Source organism: Taudactylus pleione, unplaced genomic scaffold (assembly GCF_031769625.1).
Source record: "Taudactylus pleione unplaced genomic scaffold, aTauple2 ptg001161l, whole genome shotgun sequence".
Classification (NCBI taxonomy): Eukaryota; Metazoa; Chordata; class Amphibia; order Anura; family Myobatrachidae; genus Taudactylus; species Taudactylus pleione.
The window spans coordinates 705039-721667 of record NW_028285562.1 but is presented as its reverse complement, the minus strand read 5'-3'; the positions used below and the strand labels follow the sequence as shown (position 1 = coordinate 721667).

The window sequence follows — 16629 nt, the reverse complement described above, 5'->3', positions numbered from 1 at the left end:
ACACGCTGGGGCTAGGAGAATGAGTCAGACACACTGGGGCTGGGGGGGAGAATGAGGCTGACAGGCTGGGGCTGGGGGGGAGAATGAGTCTGACACATTGGGGCTGGGGGGGAGAATGAGGCTGACACACTGGGGCTGGGAGGGAGAATGAGTCTGACACGCTGGGCTGGGGGGGGGGATGAGTCTGACACGCTGGGGCTGGGGGGGGGGAATGAGGCTGACACGCTGGGGCTGGGGGGGAGAATGAGGCTGACACACTGGGGCTGGGGGGGAGAATGAGTCTGACACGTTGGGGCTGGGGGGGAGAATGAGGCTGACATGCTGGGGCTGGGAGAATGAGTCTGACACGCTGGGGCTGGGGTAGAGAATGAGGCTGACACACTGGGGCTGGACATAATGGATTTACTGACTGGGGGGGCAGTGAGGGGTGGTGAAACAATGTTGGGGTGCAAGGTATCAGGAATGGGCGGGGGGGGGGCCTGAAGCATATTCTTGCACCTGGGCCCACCACTCTCTAGTTCCGCCACTGCACGTAGTACCCATTAATTCACGTTAGGCCACAGTTTTGGCTATTTTTCCACATTATGCTACACAGTAACTCCCTGCAATTCCTATTATGCCACTTTAGTGCCTAATAGTAGTGGTCCTTATTCACATTATGCCTAAACATAGTTCCCCTTATTCACGTTATGCCACAGTAGTGCCCCTTAGACAAATGCCATAGTAGTTCCCCTTATTGGCATGTGGCATCAGAGCAGTCAGATGTGACCTCATTAGACTTAACGCTCAGGCTCCTCCCAGTCATGGGTGCCGCAACCCAGGCTCTCAGCAGCAACAGCACCCGGCTCAGGCCTCCTCTTGGCAGCAGGGACACAGCTGCCATGTTCTCTCCTCCGTGCGAACTGGGCCGGCTGACATCAGGGCCATCGTGGTAGGTGGGACCCACTTCAGAGGTGGAAAAGAGGAGAAGCCGGGGGTGATGATGGGAGGTGACTGCCTCCTCCCTCTTTGTTATTGCCCGTGGCTCCACCCCTCCTCCCTTCTGCTCAGTTCCAAAGCCGTATTAAGACCTTACAGGGCCCTATGCAAAATACTGCCTCAGGGCTCCATATTAATGTGTATATATAGATACATATAGTATATACATTTCCCACACAGCTCTCCCCTCACACATTTCCCTGCCACACACACTGCTCTTCCCCCTCACACACACACAATGCTCCCCACTCATTCAGATCTCCCCCTCACTCAGCTCACCTCTCCTCTCATAACTCTCCTCCCTCACTCAGCCTCCCCTCACACACACAGTGCTCCCCCCTCACTCAGCTCCCCCTCACACACACAGCCCTCCCCCATCACTCAGCCTCCCCTCACACACAATGCTCCCCCTCACTCAGCCTCCCCTCACACACACAGTGCTCCCCCTCACTCAGCCTCCCCTCACACACACAGTGCTCCCCCATCATTCAGCCTCTCCTCACACACACAGCCCACCCCATCACTCAGCCTCTCCTCACACACACAGCGCTCGCCCATCACTTAATATTTCAGTGATTGTCCACCTCTGCTGTTTACCATCTGCTTGCAAAATAGTACCAGCCCTGCTCTGTAGTTTTTCTGTAGGTGCTTCAGCAACTAATACCTATTTTACCTCAATATTGCCTTGTGAATCCTACTCCAGCCAAATATCTTGCGACCACCAGAGTATTGTATAGTTTCCTACTGTCCTGAGTTTTAATACTTGGTGGCATCCTAAGTACCGGTGAGTGTACTCTACTCTAAGGGAACTATGGGTGGCTGTTATAGGCAGAAGACCTCTGTAGCATGGCTCTAGGAGTCTTATACAAATACTCTGGTGTTTCATAACCCTAACCCTCCGGTGCCACAGTCTAACCCTCCTATCCCACAGCCTAAACCTACCCCTCAATTCCTGCAGCCTAACCCTAGCCCGCCCCCTAGTGCCTTAACCCTATACCCTCCCCCTAATTTTATCCCTTCCCCTAACCATAATACTTACCTCTGCAGTCTGTTGGGATTCTGACTGTCGGGATGCCGACTATATCCCATGACAAACTTAATACTTACATTATGGGAGTGTCGTGGGCGTGTTAGTGAAAGTGGTTGCCCACACAGAGCTCAACTGCACACATAGGAGGCCATACTCGAACATTGAGACTGCACCTGCCATAGGACTGGTGGAAATTTTGATGGTGTGACCGATGGTGCATCTAAAGACCAATCGGTATTACTGCATGTACGCAGGGGCGTAGAGAGCCACGCAGGGCCCCGGTAAAGAGGGGGCATGGCCTAATCGCGGGAGGCTTGGCCACGCCCCCTTGAAAAAACAAAACAAAAACATTGTTTTGCAGCGCAAAGCAGCTCTGCCCGCCGGGGAGGGGGTGCTGTGAGCCCCTCAGCCCGGCGCAAAGCCAGAGGGGGGCGCGATCAGTGTGATCGCTCCCCCCTTCAGGCATAGGAGATTGCTGTGGCTGCTGCTTAGGAGCCGCAAGCAATCTCCCACTGCAGCCCAGTGCTGGGTGCTGCAGAGGGAGGGAGGAGGGAGGAAGTGAGGGGGGGTGGCGCCGGACCCGGGCCCCCTCTGGGCCCCTCTGGACACCCGGGCCCGTGTAAACTATTCCCGCTCCCCCCCCTCTCGGCGCCCCTGCATGTACGGGCACTTACAGCGGGCAATTGCATACCTCCCAACATTTGTCCTAGAGGACTCGGGACTTCCGCGTGCGCCTGAAAAGGGGGCATGGCCTGATAGTAAATGGGGTGTGGCATGATGACATGCCACCCGTTTACATCACGTAGGGGCGTGCCCAGCATCTCCGAGATGCTGGGCTGCCCCGGAGCTTCCCCCCGTACTGTGAATAGATGCTGTGCGCATCTATTCTCGCTCTGCATACCCGCTGCTCTGCTATGCAGTTGGGACAGTTGGGAGGTATGCAAGAACATTCTGACACAATGTACACCAGGGAAGGACTTTGTAGTGGCATTTGCATAAAGTCACAGACAGACAACCACCAATAGACGTGGCCGTTTCTGCGTCCTCCGAAACAGCCCCAATGTCCTCTGCAAACACAGAAACAGGATTCATCAGGTTGCAGTACTGCATGGTGCCACACGGTGGCACCAGAAGCGATCATTCTTTTACAGTACTCCACACACACAGCTACTTCATCACATCATCACCCAACAGCTGTCACATACATGTATGTCAGGCTGCACTACCAGTAATGGTCTCACGGTGTCACCAGTCGACAGAAACTCGAACTGGTCAAGGTACAGTACTACCTGTGGCCACACCGTGTCATCAGAGTACATAGATTCAAATTGTGGTACACCAACAGGGCCGCACGGTGGCGCCAGTATATGGAAAGGTTACAGCCACAACTCCTGGGGAGTTTCGCTGGCTCCAGACACCGGGCCGGGCGGAGAGTGGGCGGGTGATGGGCGTCACTGCGGGCTGTTCTCACGGGCTCTGGTCAGTCCTCCCCAGCCGGTACAGTGGGCGCTGCTGCAGGAGCTGTGGTCAGGGCGGCGATGGCGGCTGCTGCGGAGCGCAGGGCCTTTGCTCAGAAGATTAACAGGTGAGCACACCACGTGACCGGGGGGACAGGTGAGGCTGGGGACAGGTGTCAGGGAAAGTGTATATTATAATATTGCGAGTGTATTATCATATTGCGAGGCCATTATACTGCCATCCCCATACATACATACATACATGCATACATACATGCATACAGGGGATGGCAGTATAATGGCCATAGTCCAGAACCTAGGTGATCTTACACCTATAGTAAACACCTTAATGATAATGGCAGGTGCACCTAGGTTGCTGATATTCTGACAGCCAGTAGTAGGTGGAACTAATAGAGAATGGACATAAGTGGCACAGCGGACATATTAGAGGACAGACACTATTATTATTATTATTCTGATAAATACCATGGAGTATTTATAACACTGAGCTAATGACAGCATCCATTGGGCATTTACATTACTGCAGATAGACACTTACTGATTTTTATTCAAATTCGGACACATCCAGGCTGAAAGATTTCTTGTTTAACCCCCCCCCCCCTCCCACTACCTTTCACCTCCTGTCTGGGGTATAACGTTTCTGTAATTCATTCAGCTAGACTCCATTATTCTGATCTAAAACCCCAGCATGCTGCCTCGCCATCTGTTCACGGACAGCTGGGCGACACCATATCCACACACTGTTCATCTGTCTGTTTGCAAACTGTAGTAGTAATTGTGAGAGGGGGCGATAAGACAATTAGGATCTGCATTCCAATAATGGCATCTTATATGGGCTACTAAGACGTTCAGGAGCTGCTTTGCTGTAGTGAGATGTTACAGGGATAATAAGACACTCAGGGTCCCATCTAACAATCCTTAATACCAGCGGCATATTTCGTATAGTATCGCAGTGATACCAATGAATATGCCACTGGTAGTCATCATTACTTACCTCGTCAGCGGGGTCCAGCGACTGGGCTATACTGTCATGCGCAACAGTCATTCCGCGCATGTCTGATTAAACCGGCGGGGACCCGGCAATGCCTTGAAGGCTTCGCTGAAGATGGCGAATGCGATGCAATGACAAACAGTGTTAATCTTAGATTACCTCTGTTTGTTAAATACAGAGAGGATGACATTACCCCTTTAGTGAGTGCTAAAGGGGTTATGTGTCGTTGTTAAATGGGGCCCTTAGAAACTGGGATACTGTAATAAGATGGTACAGGGGTAAATGTTACTGTAAGAAGATGTTACAGGGGTAATAAGACACTCAGGAGCTGGGTTACTGTAATAAGATGTTACATAGGTAATAAGACACTCAGGAGCTGGGTTACTGTAATAAGATGTTACAGGGGTAATAAGACACTCAGGAGCTGGGTTACTGTAATAAGATGTTCCAGGGGTAATAAGACACTCAGGAGCTGGGTTACTGTAATAAGATGTTACAGGGGTAATAAGACACTCAGGAGCTGGGTTACTGTAATAAGATGTTCCAGGGGTAATAAGACACTCAGGAGCTGGGTTACTGTAATAAGATGTTACAGGGGTAATAAGACACTCAGGAGCTGGGTTACTGTAATAAGAGGTTACAGGGGTAATAAGACACTCAGGAGCTGGGTTACTGTAATAAGATGTTCCAGGGGTAATAAGACACTCAGGAGCTGGGTTACTGTAATAAGATGTTACAGGGAATGATAAGACACTCAGGAGCTGGGTTACTGTTATAAGATGTTACAGGGGTAATAATACTGAGGAGATGGGTTACTGTAATAAGATGTTACAGGGGTAATAAGACACTCAGGAGCTGGGTTACTGTAATAAGATGTTCCAGGGGTAATAAGACACTCAGGAGCTGGGTTACTGTTATAAGATGTTACAGGGGTAATAATACTGAGGAGATGGGTTACTGTAATAAGATGTTACAGGGGATGATAAGACTCTGTGGAGGTGGGTTATTGTAAAAAATGTGTTACTGGGGTAAGGAGACACTTAGGAGCTTAAATATATATGGAGTAATTAGTAATTGTGATTGAAATCTATTGGGTATAAATCCTGTATATTTTGATTTTATGAAATACTTAAATTCCAGACATCCCTTCCCACCCTGCCCCCTCCCTCCTTCCTATCTTCCCTTCTTCCTCCCCACTCCTGTGTCCTGTTATTGTGTTGGGCGAAACAGCATTTCCTCTGGTATAAGGCTGTGCTAGACCGAGAATCCTGTTCTGGGAGCTGTAGGACATGATGGGAACATGATCTCCAATAGAGTGTGAGCACTGTTAATCATTGTGCATGTTAGAGTGCAAGCTCTTCAGGACAGTCTCCTGATCTTCTGCTGTCTTGCATCTACCTGAGTGTAAGCGTGTCAGGACAGCTCTCTGTATGTCTCTTGCAGGATGCTATGGTGCAGTGTCCCAGTTGTGCCCGTGTTTGTGCCTCTGTCCTGGGCTCTCTGTCTGTCTCTCCCGCTCTCTTGCTCTCGTCCTAGCATTGATGTGAGTAAATTATTCAGATTGTGTGCTAGAATTGCTGGGCTCCCTCCCTGTGTTTTTGTCAAAATGTAGAACAACCGGTTTAATGTGTCATCCTCTCCCTGCAATCTGATATGGATACTCTGCTTTGTACAGTGATAAAGGCCCTGACAGTCTGTACAGTCATGTACTGATCAGGAAGAGGTATCTCTGCCTTGCATAATAAGGATGTGCCGGGTCAGGGTTCTGCACCTCTCTGCATTTGAGATGACTTTGGGAGGGTTCGGGCTCAGAGTTTCGTGTTCCAGGAGATCCAAAATTATTTTTAGCTGCCCGGGTGTGGCTGTGCTGGCCCCACCTCGGCACAATATTTTGAGACAAGCCATCACTAAAGCACAGAGTTAAAGTAGAAAAGCCCAATTAACCGTCTAGAATGGCGGGCAAACTTTTTTAAAATGTTTGGGGGTGCTCCATAGATGGGATTAATAGTAGGACAAGTACTGGGGGTGCTCGAGCAGCCGTAGATTAGGCACTTATGGTGGCGGGGGATTCAGCCTACTGATAATGCAACTGAAGAGAAGGAGAGCGCTGGATATATGCTCTAATTCATGGCCATACCTCAATAGCGGCCCACCCAGTTGCCTGGTGCTAATGGCTCCTTGGGCGGCTCCCGGCAGGGTGGCAGACATGATGTAATTATGTTGTGACGCTGTCATTGGAGAGTGGAGGAGGCCTGAAGAGCCGATCAATCCAGAAACAATGGAACGCAGCAAATTTATTGGTGGGGGCCCTGTCCTGGGACCCCCACAAACCTTATTCCGGCCTTGGAGCAGAAAGACAGAGATGGCGTCCTTCTCGGCAACATATATAAGTGGCCTAGTTGGACAAGAGCTATCTAGGGACTTTGTGTATATATAATGTTTTGTTACTTATTTTATGTCCGCAGTTTCCCACTAACTGTCATTTATTGCACAAAAGACAGTTCCAGCTCTAGATCGATTCTTTCCTACTATCCCAGAACATCCGGGAGACTCCCAAATTTTGGAAAGTCTTCCCTCATGGCGCCCACTTCTCTAGTGAAATGGACGGGATGTGTAAGATGACGTGATTTGCGTCACCATGACCCCAGCGTCAGTGCGTGATGCTGCAAATTGTGGCCTGGAACAGCGGGACGAGCCCATGATGATGTGATATGTAAGAAATCACGGAGGCGTTGTGCCTCAGGGGGTGGGGCCTTAATGAGGCACTTTGCATTACCATGCCTCCTGTACTTGCCTCTTGGCTTTCCTGGAGAAGAGAGAAAATGTAATCAAGTGTGAGTAGAGCTTAGATGTGACATTGTGATATAATCTTTTTGAACTGGATACAGAACAGTTACACCCACTGTGGGTAGGAAATACTGTCAGGAACTTTGTAGGACTGATGGTGCTAAAGGAGGATTCTATATCGACTTCTATCACATGTATGAAGAGGCCTACTTAAAGTTTTATGTAATACATTATTTGTCGGAGTGATTTAGTTTCTCTGATGAGCGTCATCACTGATTCATGAGGCGGACATTTTGTGGCCTAGACTAATTTTCAATTTTATCCCTAGACTATAGTGACAAATATATAGGTACGTTGCTTTCTGGCAGTCTGCATGCAAACTTGGAGCATGGTTGCTTGCACATTTCTTGGGGTGTGGAATTTATCTTGGGGGCGTACCAAAGTGTTCTCCAGCTCACTCCACCCGTCCCCTAAAACCACTCTTCAGTTGCCACGGGTATCAGAGTCACCTACCTCTGGTGTGCTTGTCACCCACTCACCATGTTAATGTCCCAATTTATGGCGAACCGGGATTAACGTGGCCGCTCATGAAGTGTCCGGACATTTACCTCAAATTGAAACTGTCCTAATTTTGGAATTATGGCCTAGGGTCCCCATGTATCCCAGCTTTGCATGGACAGTCTCCATTTTTTTTTCCCCACCCAAGGTCTTTGATTAACAAAACTTATTTATGTAATAACTGAGAATGGGATGTCCTGAGACGGAAATGAGTATTCAAAGTGGAAGTTTGTGCCTGCGGGCTCCGGCCCCAGCTCTTACTGCCACAATTGAGAGAGGACACGGATAAGTATTACATGGTGGTGAGATCTGGGGCGGTCTGAGGTGACCTGACATGTCGGCTCCATAGTACTAATTTTGCCATATTTAAAAAGCTGAACCTAGGAGTTTAGGGTGCAGCATCTACATTGCCCATAGGTGAGGGGAGCCGGCACTGCCTGGTCAGCCAGGTGGGGGGTTCGGGGGGACATTGTGCCACGATCTTGTCATCATGGACCCGTTCTCCTATAGACAAAGCTGTGATTTCCGGTATTGTACGTGGTTCGAGGCCACAATGATGCGAATCACGTCATCAAGCCGCCGATTTCTCTAGTTGCAGAATAATTGCCTATTCTACTGGGTCCGAGAGAACTACCTGAGATTCGTGAGTCTCCCGGCTATTCTTTGGGGGGGGAATTCAACGGTTTTCGGTGGCGATAATTAATAAGCGCCGACTGAGCAATTCAGGAGGCAGTGAGAAAAAATGTCGGTGCTGGCGGCTCTCTCGTCCGAACAGAGCAGCAATTTTAATGCTCTTTTGGGTGCTTATTAGTTATGGCACCCCCAAAAGCAATACAATTGAATTCCCTTTTTTGAGCCCTCTGCTTTCAAAAGAGGGCCCAAATTTTGCTATGGACCCCCTGTGATGTACTGTTTCGCCTCAGGATGAACCCACGGTAACAGGGAAAGTTAGAATAAGTTTCTATAATTGTTTTACCTTCTTGGAAAAGAAGAGGAAGTATGGTGAGGATTTTATGGCCTGAGCAAACGTCAGGTCAAATAAGGTGTCTATGATTTAAAAATGATATAAACCCTACGCCAGTTCCTAGGCACCTGATTGGCTGATTATTCAGCATACAATAATATCCATCCCCATCGTGCATAGAGGAATTTAGGCTGGTGGCTGTGGTGTCTGGCTGCCCTGTCATTGTGTTTTATACCTGACATTATTGAAATATGCCTGGATAGTATAACATTGTTTTCCGCCTAATCTTGACATTCTCCACATGTCTGACATTATCCATACGGTCTCCTCTGATCATGTACAGGGTGAGATGAGTAATGGTACTCGGAATTTTGTTTGCAAAGCAATTTCTTTTCTTCTGCTGGACGTGACTGCATAGAGCTGTATTGTGATCAGAACCCCTGGCTGTGCTTGGTACCGACATACAATGCAACCTTGTACACCCAGAATGATTGTATATATTACATTTAGTGTAGTGTATATTCATGTCACCCTGCGCTGACTAGAATGGAGATTACATTAATGGTAACATCATTTTCCTGCAGTTAGTATTGTATGAAAGTCTAGGGAAACAGGCTGGAGCATGGGGTTATACGGGGTAATTTGCTTTTATAGTGGCCGCACAAGCTGCAATATATTGTTCTATGCTGGGTCCTTATTGAGCGATTTTTGTATTATCATTTCCTTATTTCCTTTGCATAATTACACTTATCAGCGCTGGCTGAGGGGTACATTGTGTACTTTCTTGACCAATCTTTAATGATCTTATTGCCATCGCAGGAACGCAGACCGTACAGTATGAACAAGGCCTTGCCGGCTGTTGCTGCTGTTGTGGGTCTCTGACTTACCAGGAGATCATGGTGTTCTGTTTGCTTTCGTTTTATGACCGTGCAATAAATGTAGAATTTGTCTCGGTCTATTGGTTAAGGACTGGCCTAATGTCAATACTGTGATTCTTGCTGATTTTGAGAGAATATAGGCAGGGCGTAGAAATGGTCACTATTCATTTCCTTGGACAGGAGGATAATCTGATTGGCTAATGACCGCTGTCGTTGTGTGGTGTTATTGGAGACCAGGTAGCAGGAACAGTGCTATGAGATCTGTTTATGCTGCATAGTAGATTGAAGAATTTACCGTAATTTCCATAAATAAGTCCCATGCAGTCTGTCCCTTAGGGAGCTATGTGACATGGAGTCTGTCCCTCCCACCACAGGGTGACACAGACAGGAGGGAGCTATGTGACATGGGGTCTGCCCTCCCACCACTGGGTGACACAGACAGGAGGGAGCTATGTGACATGGGGTCTGCCCTCCCACCACAGGGTGACACAGACAGGAGGGAGCTATGTGACATGGAGTCTGTCCCTCCCACCACAGGGTGACACAGACAGGAGGGAGCTATGTGACATGGGGTCTGTCCCTTCCACCACAGGGTGACACAGACAGGAGGGAGCTATGTGACATGGGGTCTGTCCCTACCACCACAGGGTGACAGGAGTACTTTCTTTGTTTTGTTATACACAGGGCTGTCAGAGGAAGGGGGGGGGGGGGGGATTTGCGCACAGGTGTTTTGGGCTACACCTGTCTTACATTAAAGTGAAGGGAGCGGCTCCAGTAAGGTTTAACCTCTTCATTGCAAAGTGATTGCAGTGGATACCTGCCTCCAGTACAGGAACTGTCACCAAAATGTATCTAGAAATTGTTGGACCATATATAAGAGGATGTAGTTAGTATGTCGTCAAGTTCAGAATGCCGACATGTTCATAATGTCGAACTTATGAGTGTTAGGGTAAAAGGTCGACATCCACAATGTTGAACATGTCGACGTATGGCGCTGCTGACATTGTAAACGCGTCGACATTCAGACCATGTTGACATACTAGTGTCGTCATGGTATACCACAACCCCTAAAGACCCTCCCTCCTTACTTTTAAGCTAAAGTATAACACAAACACTGTATATATTTGCTATACTCCGATTCCCAGTAGCTGCAGGATGTAAGCGAGGTGTAAGTACACCAATATGCAGCATGGCTGAGGGTCTCCTGTGTATCTCGTCTACGTTCTGGGCCCCCCCTAAGCTGTCACAGGAGCTGCTCAGTCATAGTATCACCCTGTGTAATGCAGCCTAGCACACTGAAGCGATTTATATAAATAAGTGTAAATCATGTAGGTGGAGCTCTGGCTCTGTATAGTGTCATCACATGTGTACAGCTCCTGTGGTGTCAGAGATTTCAGTTTACGGTGACAAAGGCCCCATCAATTAACTTTTTACATTGACCAGTGAAGTTCCTAATCCTCAGGTGTTTATTCTTTTGAAACACAAACCAGTGACAAAGAGCTGAGGGCTGGAACATCGTATGGCTTGGGCCTAGGGGCGCCCAGTGCACGTGCCCGGCCTTCTGTCTCGGCTGCCTGAAGCAGGCTCAGTCCTGTCAGTGGGCTCTGTCTTCCTGGCCTTGTGGTACCTCCTGGAGAGGCTCGTATCTTACCCAAAAATATTCCTATTACTGCAGTGTAATGCGGTCTCTGGCATCGCTGTGTCACCCAAGCTCGAGGCTGTATTCTAACAGGTGAATATATAGGTTGTGTAACGATAAACATTACTTCAGCTCCCATAATGGCTGCCTGTGTTCAGTGCAGGTGACTCCGTGACCGCTGGCTAATATGCAAAACTTCACTTCATAAATTGTGACTTATGGTGCGTACACAAGTAGCTATTTAAATGATCGATTTGAACGATAACGGTATCGTTACCGTCATTGTTAAAATCGGTCATTTAAGTGCTCCCTACCAAGTTACCATCGACCAATGATGCGTAGCCACGTATGGACGATAGCGATACCGTCCATCGGCTGTGCATGCCAGTCAACTTGCTCAATATTGAGCAGGTTACTATAGGGACCCGCGATCAATGACCACAAGTCTCTATAGTAACCTTCTCAATATTGCTATAGACGTCGGTAAGTATGTGGTGTGCTGGGTGATCAATATCGATCATCCAGCACACCAAGGAGGGTGCCTGACAATCAGCCAGCGATATCGTATCGCTGGCTGATCGCTACGTGTGTATGCACCATTAGTCCGGCTTGCTGAGTTACAATGGTCTGTCTGTCTGCAGTGGTCCACTGACTCCATACAATGGTATTGTTAGAGAGGGATGTACGTGTGCCGGGTGGTGGTGACAGAGCCGGGGACCAGCAGCACACTCCAGCTATTGTAAGATGCACACGGGAGCTTTCAGTGCTTTATTAAGTAGAAGAAAAGATAGTTGATGTCTCCTTATTGAAAAATGTCTGTGTATCGTCTTCACATTTATAGGCAACCCAGGCAGATGCCCCGGGCACCCGCAGTTCAGGAGGTGGCAAATTATTTTGTTACTTCTATTTCTGAATTTATTTGTTTTTAGTTAAAATATGATTCTTCGTTAATTTATAATTTCATCAGACAATGGCGGGAATTCAATTAGCCGTGAAAATGCGATCATTTATTGCGCACTAAGTTTTCGCACCCTCTGTGGGATTTTGCTGCTTGTCGCGGCTATGCGTTTGTGTTTTTTGCGTAATCATATTACAAAAGTTGCGAAGCGGGATTAATGATAATTCTTTGTGTATTTTGCCGCTATAAGTATTGTTAAAAATGGGGAATTCTGCCTGTAGTCCAATAGGGTAACAATATAAATGTGTATTAGTGGCCATAATAAAGGTATTTGGGGTTTTTAAAATGTGTCAAATGCCTGTTATATGCCTGTTTGTAATACAGTGGAATAATGATAGTGTTATTTTGGCAAAATAAATATTCTTTTTAAATTGGGGGTGTATAAAAATACCTTTAAGTGTATATTTCCGTCATTTTAAAGACACTTAAAAAAACCTTCAATATACACCTCTAACACCCCCATGCAATCTTAAAACATCTGTCTCATTCATACAGTACCCCCATATAACTGTCCCATTCATACAGCACCCCCATATACCTGTCCCATTCATACAGCACCCCCATATACCTGTCCCATTCATACAGTACCCCCATATAACTGTCCCATTCATACAGCACCCCCATATAACTGTCCCATTCATACAGCACCCCCATATTACTGTTCCATTCATACAGTACCCCATATTACTGTCCCACAACTTTTCCCATATTTAGGAGGTGGTGAAAATACTTTGCGGCAAATGAAGTGAAGAATTTGTGCCTGCAAAACAGTCGCTGCTGATAGGATTACGCGCTTAGTAGAAATTTCCCGGCTGAGTCGTTTTTCGTGGAAAAGTTAATAGAATTCCGCCCAATGTACAGTCGGGGTGTGAATAAATGTCTTCACCACCAGCTATATTTGTTTTGCTACCTTATTTATCAAGTCTCTCTCTCTCTCTCTCTCTCTCTCTCATATAATTTACACTCTATGCATGTCCTTTGGGTGAGCCCTCTCCCTATTCTCTCTGTCTCAGCCGTCCGCCTGGCACCCTTCCTCACAATAGCGGATAAGCCCTGCAGGGCGGGAGAACTGTAAAGCCATTAAATCCTCTTTTATAGTTCCCTGCTTTCCGGACCTTTTCATATAGTTTCCTCTGAGGGCACAATAACTGGAACTGTGTCAGTGGCTCACGGAGCGGCTTACTGAGCACACAGCCGCCCTCCTGCCTTTGTGGGTCAGACACACTGGGGAACTATCCATCTGTCTGTATAGTACTACGTACATGTACAAGGGAGCTGTCACCAGATAGGGGCGTGTGTGTGGTGTGGTGTGGACTGGAATTGTGCATTATACATTATTTATATGACATGTTTTGTAGGATAGATGTCTGTGTGGTAGAGCAGCTTCTGAGTGCCTGAGTCAACGTTAGAATGCCTTTATCTAGGGGAATATGTGGTTGACTTGTTGGCGGTTTCTTCTGGCGGACAGACCATGGTTAGTTGTTATCCTGTGATTTGTAGTCTTGCTCTGTGCACACTGAGGTTTACACCACAAAGTGCAAATTAATCGTCCATCTACTGAGACTATTTTTTCGTGGCGACTGTTGCGTGGGCTGCAAAAATAAAACAGTTGTGTGGAGACCGTCTGTTTTCTCAGGATATCCATGCTTAAGCATTGGTGACTTTCTTAGTACCTCAGTCAGTTTGTTTGAAGCCCACTCACAATGACCATGTTATATGCCTACACCAGCTCTTATAGAGGTCTCCTGCATCGCCATGACCCATAGCACAAGCTGATTTGTGGGTTCAGATAACTTGTGGGCCCCCTGACAATGGTCCTAGGTGGTAAATGTGTCGGGGAGGGCATGTGTTTGATTATTGGGGGTATATCCTGGGTAGACAACCCCTTTTTTGTTGAACGTTTTCCAATTTCCTTAAAATGTGCTACTTAAATCACTTAGCTCTGTGGAGGACAAAATGTAACTCTTCCACCATGAGCAAAGGAAGGGGTCTTTACAGTAAGTGCAGTAAATCCGTGAATTTCATTACTTGGAAAGAGAGAAAGTACCAACCAATCGTCTCCTGTCATTTTACAGGCTGTGTTTGAAAAATGGCAGTTAGGAGCTGATTGGTCAGTATTTTATCTCTCTAAGTTCTTAGTACATCCCCCCTAACCCCTGCAGATGAGGTGCTGATAGTAAATTTACTAACTAAATATAACTTTTTTTTTTATAAGCTTGTTTTATTTACAGGCTCAGGATCTTCAGTTACATTGGTAGTGGATGTAGTACCTCTGATATGATATTAAAATCAAGGGATGAGCTTGTGGAAAGAGCTATTTAATGCCACGCACATTAGGGAGCACCTAACGCTAACCCCGCACCTTCTATCACGTGCTCTTGTATTGATGAATTAGGTGCGCTTATCTAAGCACTGTCACTACTACAGAAGCACAAAGATTCCCCCATCTGCCCATCACCCAGGCCTCACATGTTGGATGCATGATCTCTGTGTCACATATAGGACTGTGTTTGGTGCTACAGTTTTCCTGCATCAGTTTGACGAGAGCCTCACAAGACTCCTCTATGCTGTATGATGACCCTACTGCTTCCACTATCTATGTCCCCTGATGTGAGGGGTCAGTCTCAGCCACAGACTGACACTGGCCCCTGAGTAATATGTAGTCCTCATCGCTGCCTCCCACCTGATCTGTACATCTGCCCTTGCTGCCGGTTGGATACACTAATCTGTGTGAAAAATCACTCAATGTGCAACTGGGACAAATGATTGTATGTGATGCCACAAAAGCTCTGTATTCTGTCCATTTTAATGAAATGATAGGCCGAATTAGAGATCTTTGAAGACCGTTGGTAGTTACTACTGACATCAATGCATGGACTAGCAGCAAGCTTGGTAAACCCTTGGTTGTCTACATGTATTACTGTATTACTCCGTCACCTCATTGCAAGCAGAAGCTGCTAAAACTCCTCCTGCAGATAACGCAACTGACTCTTTCTTACTGGAGAGCCACTAGATTGAGTAGCCACTTACTGACTTGTGATGACCTGAGTCACCAGCCTAATTCATGTCCACCTAGCGCCAATGGGCTTAATGTGCTGTTTCTCCTGATCTCTTCAACTTCATATCTTGAGTCAGTTTAAGTTAGTGACCGCACTCCTCTCTGTTATGGGAGGATAATCCCCAGTCTACAGAGAATCGCCACAACACTGTCTGCCCCGACTGCTCTCTACCTCTCACTGTTATGTGGAAGATCACCTTCTCCTTCCCGCCTCAGGTGTATCCATCGGCGTTGACGCACTTACTGTGTTTTGAAATCCCAAACTGGTTGAGGATTGTGCAGCTCTCGGTGCTCTGGTTGAGTGGAAAGCTCCCATGTACATCCTTCTGCTATTTAATCCCCTGGTATTGTCACCTCCTAACATTTCATGAGAACTTTACTTAACTTTGTGATTTGTTTGTCTTCCTTGTGTGCTGTAATAAGATCAGCTGTATAGAGAACCAGGTATATCTGTTTTTGATCTTTACATGGATTAGTCTGACATCATTTGACCCCTAACCTTGTTCATCTTGGAGCCCCATGCTCTGGATCATTGCCTGAGTCTGTGCAGTGATCACTGTAACTCCTGAGCAAGGTGCTTTTTTCCTCTCCTGGCCTAAACCTCAGCCTGTAGCTCGTACAACTTGTCTGCAGTGTCACACTTTGGCCATTTAGATATCATGACTCTAGCTATTACCAGCTGTACTGCTGACACAGCCATTTGGGCCTTGAATGTACTTTGTATACTGACTGGTGCAGGGGTGGGCAAAAAGCCCCCCCCCCAGCTGTTGTAGAACTACACATCTCAGCATGCCGTGTCACAGTTTGCCATTTGGCCATGCTAAAACTGTTGCTGGGATGTGTAGTTCCTCAGCAGCCGGAGGGCCTCTTATTGCCCACCCCTGGACTGGTGCAAAAGTGCCATTATGATCACTTATATATTTGAGAGTAGGATGATGTCAACTTTGCCTTGAGAGATACTTGTTTGTGACTGTCAAGTTATACCATGCTAATGGGTTGTTCAAGTAGTGTAACAGCTTGAAAACTGCTCTGTGGCCCAGGGCAGACGTATACCGCAGTGATCACTGCTGCATTTACTGTTTAAATGAGACTATTTGTACTGACCTGGGGAGGACTCGACAATGTCCACAAAATGAATAACTCGACTGTGGCCTTATCATGGTGGACGTTTATAGATGTCCCTGGATGTCTGTGTCCTCACTACATGGCAGATCCTGATATCCCTCATATTGGAAGTCTTGGCTGGGAGCTAGTATTCTACAAACCTCTACGGTCAAACGATCAGGTCGAATTGCCGCACTCGGAGTCTG

At 47.2% G+C, this 16629-nt stretch overlaps 1 protein-coding gene across 12 annotated transcripts in view; it reads left to right on the top strand.

Annotated features, from left to right (window-relative positions):
• Positions 1 to 3441: 3441 nt before the first annotated feature.
• Positions 3442 to 16629, top strand: part of DOCK6 (dedicator of cytokinesis 6) — a 112766-nt gene continuing 99578 nt past the window's right edge. For 11 of the 12 annotated variants that reach the window (XM_088462213.1, XM_088462209.1, XM_088462216.1 and 8 more), the window contains exon 1: positions 3442 to 3593. In XM_088462213.1, the coding sequence (XP_088318339.1) occupies positions 3547 to 3593 (47 nt within the window). In that variant the 5' untranslated portion in view covers positions 3442 to 3546. Of the gene's footprint in view, positions 3594 to 5707; positions 5795 to 16629 lie in introns of those variants that run through there. The other variant, XM_088462211.1, reaches the window with a different exon arrangement.